Below are 7,425 nucleotides of genomic sequence, written 5' to 3' on the forward strand. Positions count from 1 at the left end.
ACTTCTCATTTGGATGGAAAGCACGTTGTATTTGGGAAAGTCATAAAGGGCATGGGCGTTGTGCGCTCTGTTGAACATGTCACAATTGGTGAAAATGACTGCCCTTCAGTTGATGTTGTTATTTCCGATTGTGGAGAAATCCCAGAGGGTGCTGATGACGGGATAATTGACTTTTTCAAAGATGGCGACTTGTTTCCTGACTGGCCCGCCGATCTCGACAATAATTCCGGTGAGCTCTCTTGGTGGATGAGTGCTGTTGAATCAATTAAGGGATATGGAAATGAGCATTTTAAGGTAACAGTTTAATACCAGTATATACCTAATAAGAATCCTGGCTTATCTTGGCTGCTTGCTTCCTGCGCTCCCCTTTTCATGCTATTAAATAATTCTTCTTTTGCTCATCTATGTTAATTACAGAAACAAGACTATAAGATGGCTCTGCGGAAATACCGTAAGGCTCTGCGGTATTTGGACATCAGCTGGGAAAAAGAAGGGATTGATGAAGGTGGTCTCCATATCTTTATTTTCCATTTAATGCTAGAGTCTGGAACTTTCTGGACACGAAATTTGGGTTTGACTCATGATTTTGTCATTTCATTTTATTTTTCGTGCAGATAAGAGCATATATTTGAGAAAGATGAAAGCACACATATTTACGAACAGTTCTGTAAGATTCTTTATGACTTTGAGTTTCTGAATATATATTTGTTGCATGGATCATAATTCTTTTTCTACTTGTTGGTCTTCCGTCTGATGTCTTGTTTTATTTTTTTTTACGTAAAATGAAGTTAATTGGATATTGAAATTCATAAGAGACATCACTTCAGGGTTAATGTGATCCGGTAGCTCATATATTGAGAAATTTGTTTCCGTGAGTTTATAGAAATGGGTATTTTTATCCGTTCTTTCCACTTACATGGTTGTGTGTACATTTTGATCATTGGTTTCCGAGTTTGTCAGTCATCCATGTTTTTTTCTAAAGAATGTACAGGGAATCTTTTTATTCTATATAAGGTTCTAGAAATTGCGAAGCATGATGAAACGTGGCTGTCAAACTTCAATTTTTACAAGTTTAAACGAGTTTAGTACGTGTTTAAGCGCAAAATATATTTTTAATTGTTAATCATATAATGTAAATCGATGGATTTTATGCTGGTCGTCCCACAAACTACTCTATAGGCAGTCAAGTGGAGTCTCATTTGCAAAGAACGACGAAGTTAAGGGAAGGGTTTGGACTTTCGGGTTTTTTTTTGGGGGAGGGGTAAAGGCTGAAGGAAATTTAGCTTCATTATTACTATTTTTGTTTAAAAAAATTTACTACTAAATTTTTATTATTTAAAATTTAGAATTGTATCTAAAACTATCGCTTTATTTCACTTGTGCAGTCAAACTTAGGTTGACTGTTTTTTCCCCATTTTTGGCAAAATAAGAGCTTTGTATTACGCTTCGGGATTAATTCCACTTGATCATCTCTTTTTCGTGCTTTTAGAACACTTGTGGTTGTTAAATTGTTCTTAAGGTTGCAATTGTTGCCCTCTTGTTTTAGCTGCGGTTAAATTTAGTCTAAATTTGAGACAATCATGCCTCCAGTCTTTAATATTCTTTTGACCCAACAAATGGTTTTGGTTTGGGTTTTGCTAGGCTTGTAAACTAAAACTGGGAGATTTGACCGGAGCACTTCTAGACACAGACTTTGCTATGCGTGACGATGAAAACAATGCAAAGGCATTGTTCCGCCAAGGCCAGGTTGTTTTTCTTCCCTATCTTTTTTAATCTTGTTTTTATACATGTCTATTTAAGAAATAGTTGAATGTCTTTTATTTTACATTTACTGTTATTTTGACACCTCAACTGATAGTTTGAACTAGTACCAAGAGATCTTTTTGAAGCAAGAAATCATATTTGAACTGGACAAGATCGAAATCTGTGGGACTACGTGGCCAGTATTGTACTTCTTCTTTTACCAAAGTTAAAACACATGGGCTCTCTGTGTAGTTCGTCACAGAAAAATTCATTAAGTTGGTCCTGCCGTTGTAGTTTGTATTTTGTTGCAAACTAGGAACTGACCTATTGTCGCCATGAATAACACAACCAAATATACAGAGATCTGTATTTCATTCTTCATTCCTATAATTGATTGTGTTCTGGGTGAAAACATTTTAGACTACCTTTTTTCCGAAATGTCCCCTTGGTTCTTAGTTATTTAAGTCAATCCATAATTTCAGTCTTAAACTTACCTTCTTCAAATGATATTATTTGACTGCTGAATGACATTATTACTCTCATATTTTCAGAAGTTTGATTTTCTTACTGTGCATGAACGTACTTATAATTGATAACCTAATTTTTTTTTAAACACGGTTGTAGATCCCTCGTTCTGTTTTCTCACTTGATCTTGAGAATCTATCCCGATTTATATGATAGGCTGGTAACCTTGTCTACCTGGTGGTTGTTTCTGTTGGGTAACTCACTTAGTACGGTGCTTGGTTGATGTTTGAGTGAGTATTACTCTTTTTTTCTCTTTTCATCATACTTGATTAATCTGACTTTGTGACAATGAGATTTGAAGAACTCTGTTCACTTCTATATCTGAGCATTTTCTCCCGAGATCCTCTTTGACGCTGATAATTTTAAGGATTTTCTTTGTGGAATGAGTTGTTAATTTTTTGGCTTATTGGTTCTGATGCTTTAATAATTTTTATTCACCAGGCACATGTGGCTTTAAATGATATAGATGCTGCGGTTGAGAGTTTTAAGAAAGCATTGGAATTGGAGCCAAATGATGGTTAGTAAGACTATTTGACTTTCCTTCTTTCTTTCTTTTTTCTCACCTCTGGATTCTTATGAATTCAGGGAAATATTCTTTTTAGTTGATTAGTTAATTTAATTGATAATGATTGTTATATTATAAAAATATTGAAATAAAAAATATGTGTAATTTCTAACAAACGTGAAATAAGATCCCAAAGGAGCAAACACGAACAAATAATTGGGAAAAACAACTCTTGATTTGGAAAAATAAGCATGTTGAAATAGACAACCACCAATCACATTCTAACATTTTGTTTCTTGTCCGTGTCGCACTCTGAACTTCTATGTGCAGCCTTTCCAGAAATATGGAAATTCAACAAGTTGCTTTCCCATTTGGGACCCTTAAAGATAACATGTGAAATACATGTTTGGTTTCCTTAGTGATGTTCTAAAGTGTTATGAAATATCTTAATATTGTGTTTGGATTGATGAATTTAATTTGAATGTAGAGATTTGATTTGAAATGAGTTTCAAATGACACCATCTTGGGTGCATTTTCATTTGAAAACCCAAGTCTAAATTAACAACACGTGGGTTTAAAATTCATCTCATATAAATATAAATTTATACAAATAAATCAAATGGATTTGAAATCTATGAGTTTTTAATATTTCAATACAAATGTGCTCTAAGAGAGTTTTTGATTTAATTATCGATATTGTTGTATTCATATTCCAAGTTTTTGAAATAAACTTGGTGACTGAATTGAAGAAGCAGCAAAGAATACATCTTTTCTAGGCCTATGAAAATCTTTTAGCTGATATTTGAGCTGGTTTTGCTATAGGTGCAATAAAAAAGGAGTTTGCTTCTGCAAAGACAAGGGTATGGATTTCTTATTCTTTAATTGATCTCCCATACTTTTACGGTCTGTTATGCAGACTATTTAACTCTCGTTCTATGTTGTTGGTTCACTTGAATAGATTTCTGATAGACGTAACCAGGAAAGGAAAGCATATGCCAAGATGTTCCAATGACGATTGAGTAAGACCATGAAAATGTCAGTTTCAAGAACCTCGACCAGAATGTTGTTTCTCACATTAACTACTGATTTCTTTGTTTGTTTTCAGGTTTTGCATCCTGCCATTTGACATTTTCTTTTCATTCAGTGATTTAGTATTTGTCAGGGTACATCTGTTCTCTCCTGTTTTTTTCACCGTTTTGCTCAAATTACTGGAAAGGGTTTTGCGGTATTGATCAAACATAAATCTACCTGGTTGCGGAAGTATCTGGCGTCCTACATTCGATACTTGGTGAGCAAAGTTTTCTTAGTTCTTATATCGGGCCCTTGCTTGGTAAAACCATGTTCAAGGCAAGGCTATCGCTGGACCATTTCAGACATAACCAAGGGAGTCTGTTGGATTATTTAAAAGGAGGCAAAATGTAACATGTGTACTCTTTGCTCTGTATTCCTATGAAGTTTTTTTAGTATCGCAACTGTTCTTCTTTATCCTAAATCAACAATGTCAGCCCTCACAATGTTGCTTTAGCAGCTAATCTATTTTCATCTATACTTAATATTATATATCATATGTGATGTCATGCTTTGGTCACAAAATTACAACATTACCCATCATTTAACTTCCAAATTATATTAGAAAGCATCATCAAGTATGATAAGAAATTTTATCCTATTGAAAAAATTGCTGCACGGCCCATCCACACGTCGCCTGCAGTAAGAGCTACAGATGATACAAATGGAGCAGCACACCTGTTGTCTATGTATTGATAGTAATAACAACGGTGTCTGAATGAAATGCTAATAAGATCACGAGTTTGAACATGTCTGTTGCACCACATGGGTTATGGGTAACTGGCCTTATCAGACAATGTGAGACTACATGGATATAAGTATATTCGAGGTCGAGCTCGATTCGAAATTCAGAAGTTTTTAATTTTTTGGCTCGAATTCGGCTCGAACTATTTGAACCTATTCGTGAATTATTTGAACTACTGTTCCGACAATGAAAGTTCGAAAGCTCGAAATATATATACAGATTTAATGGATAATTATATCATATTATATTAATAAATATTAAGGTTCACAAACTATCGAACAAAATAATTTTGGTTCGAGTTCATCTCAAAAAAAAATTCAACCATGTTCAATTTCGGCTCGAGTTCGATAAATTCGAATAGAAATAAAATATTTATCGAACCGGTTCGAAAAATTCATAAACTAGCTCGATTCGTTTACCGTTCTGATAAAAAATGTCATTTAACATCTTTTCTATACGGTATCTCTCAATTTTTAAAGTTATACTCAATTGAGCTAAAATTAATTGGAAAGTGATCTTTTAAGATCTATTTATAGGAATTAAACCTAAAAAATTTACTTAAAATAAGCTTTTAGAGGTAATTGATTTATTAACATATAATTATTATAATGTAATTAGATGGAATGCAAACGAATTCGAGCAAGACTTTTAGGTTTGAGTCATGTATTACGAAATTCGTATAATAATTCTTGTTACATACAAAATTCAATATAATAAAATCAAAATCTCACTTAATAATGGGGGATATATTTACCGTTATTCGTTGGGTTCAAATGTTCAAAAAGTCGTCGGATGAGAACAGAATTGGGAATCGACAATTTAGGGTTAAGTACTAGATCATATTCGAAGTCCAGAATTCCGGAATCGCGAGACCCAAATTATTGAGTTTCTGCTCTTAATTCTACCGAGTCAGATATATCTCAGTCAGGAAAATTGATTTGGAGCCATGACAGAGGTATGTAAATACCATTCCTCGTTGAACCATTGCCCTTTGTTTTTGAACATTTTAGCTGCAAGCTCAAAGATTTGATTTAACGACCGTGTTTGGGGTTTGAATGTTTAATTTTTTGTGTGGTTATATGCATATATATGTTCCTCGTAACATCTTTTGCAAAACTAAATTTATTCTCAGCTCAAGGAGCGGAGTGCATTTCGAGTCTAAAAATAAGAACTTGGGCGAAATTTAATGAAATTGTACAGTTTAAATGTAATCTTATTTAGTTCCAATCCCAAACTTAGAATTTCCAAGTTCCAATGATAATAGAAGTGCACTGTTCCAAGTTAAGATTTCACGAATTTGAGTGGAAATTCTGATGTGTTTGGATTTAATAACGAAAATAGATTGTGTGTGTGTGTGTTTTGTTGTGATGCATTATTTTTTTCAATGCTGCTTGATATGAACCCTGGCTAAGTTATTTTTCACCTGTATTCTTTCCATTTGTTATAAAAGCTCATGGATAATCACATCATTTGTTTTAAAAGCTCGAGGATTGTTGCATCATTAGTAGAGGGGTGGATCTGAGTTTGGTTGTCTAATGCATTCTTGTGATACTAACTCAGTAATGCTGCTTCAGATTTAGAAAAGATTTATCTGGAAGTGTGAACTCTTTCATAAGGTTTACAAGGATCAGATTTGTACAAGTCTATATTTTTCCATGCTCTTTATTTGAAATTATATCTTATTATATCATCTACACTATATATAATAGTTGAGTCTATTAGAGTAACTACTTTTGGTATGAATTGAGACACCAAATTTTTTTACCCAGTTTTACCCCAATATTATATTTGATATGTAAACTTCATTCCATATACTTATTAGTAATTTTAGCATATTTCACCAATTTGTTTATCTTTTTCTCAGTTTACTCCTATAAATAGGATAAAATTTTCAATTTGTTTATCTATCATTTTAGTTGTAAAAAATCATAACGACACTAATTATTTAAAAAATAAGAATATGTTATTCATAAAAAACACAATATTAATATATTATATTATACACACGCAATGCATGTGCAGTAATGCCAGTTTAATTCAATAATTAAGACATGTAAATATGGTTGGCCGTATTCGGTTCTTCTTGTTCTTTATCTCTATATGATTTCTCTCGACATTATCTGTTGAGTGATCCTTCTTTTTATTCTGTAGTACTGGGTTAGCCAGGGTAACAAGTGGTGTGACATCTGCAAAATTTGGATATCAAACAATCCAGCAAGCATTAGAAATCATGAGCTTGGCCAGAGGCACAAGGCTAATGTTTCCCAAAAGCTCAGTACCATGCGAGAAGAGAAAGCTGCAAAAGATAAAGAACAAAAGGCTGCAGTTCGCGTCATGGAACAAATAGAATCTGTAAGCATTCACATTGTCTTAAAAAAATCCTTATCCCTTGTTTGGATATTTGTCGTTTCAATGTACTCCCTCATGCAATCACTTTTTGCGACCTGCAAGATATCTGAAATTCTGATTGTTGATGGTTGATGCACCATATATTTATTAACCTTGGCCATGCCACATCTGAAGTGGCATATCAACAGGCACTCCTTTTTGAGTTCTTGCACAATGTAGCTACTCAGCTTTCTATCATATCTACATGACCTTTCCCCTTCTCAGGTAGTAGAATACAGCTACTCATTGCTTGTCACAACAGCCCCTATTTGTGGCAATTCCTAATGCTTATTAGTTTACATGTAAATAATACATGGTGGCAACTTAGTAAATCATTTTGAGCAGAATTGGTGGTTGTATTTTTTCCACCATTCAAATGCTTTCACATAGTTATCTACATAGCACTTCATGATTTTCTCCTATTGCTTTAATGATCTCCAGAAATATTTTT

At 33.6% G+C, this 7,425-nt stretch overlaps 2 protein-coding genes across 3 annotated transcripts; both read left to right on the plus strand.

Moving 5' to 3' along the window:
- The first annotated feature begins 6 nt into the window (after positions 1-6).
- LOC140966908 (peptidyl-prolyl cis-trans isomerase CYP40-like) lies at positions 7-3,999 on the plus strand. Its single transcript, XM_073427203.1, has 8 exons — positions 7-294; positions 418-505; positions 615-667; positions 1,642-1,746; positions 2,710-2,785; positions 3,596-3,633; positions 3,732-3,792; positions 3,879-3,999. The coding sequence occupies exons 1-7, from the start codon at positions 52-54 to the stop codon at positions 3,783-3,785; spliced, it is 657 nt and encodes a 218-aa protein (XP_073283304.1). The 5' UTR covers positions 7-51; the 3' UTR covers positions 3,786-3,792; positions 3,879-3,999.
- Positions 4,000-5,250: 1,251 nt separating this feature from the next.
- On the plus strand, positions 5,251-7,413 carry LOC140966909 (zinc finger protein ZOP1-like). 2 transcript variants are annotated; one of them, XM_073427204.1, is made up of 3 exons: positions 5,251-5,541; positions 6,738-6,938; positions 7,038-7,413. In XM_073427204.1, exons 1-3 carry the CDS (start codon positions 5,533-5,535, stop codon positions 7,065-7,067), a joined length of 240 nt encoding a protein of 79 aa, XP_073283305.1. In that variant the 5' UTR covers positions 5,251-5,532; the 3' UTR covers positions 7,068-7,413. The 2 variants fall into 2 exon arrangements, 1 of the variants encoding a protein (XP_073283305.1); XR_012173457.1 differs by having other exon boundaries at positions 5,254-5,541; positions 7,110-7,411.
- The last annotated feature ends 12 nt before the right edge of the window (positions 7,414-7,425 follow it).

Source organism: Primulina huaijiensis, unplaced genomic scaffold, assembly GCF_012295235.1.
Source record: "Primulina huaijiensis isolate GDHJ02 unplaced genomic scaffold, ASM1229523v2 scaffold208230, whole genome shotgun sequence".
Lineage (NCBI taxonomy): Eukaryota > Viridiplantae > Streptophyta > Magnoliopsida > Lamiales > Gesneriaceae > Primulina > Primulina huaijiensis.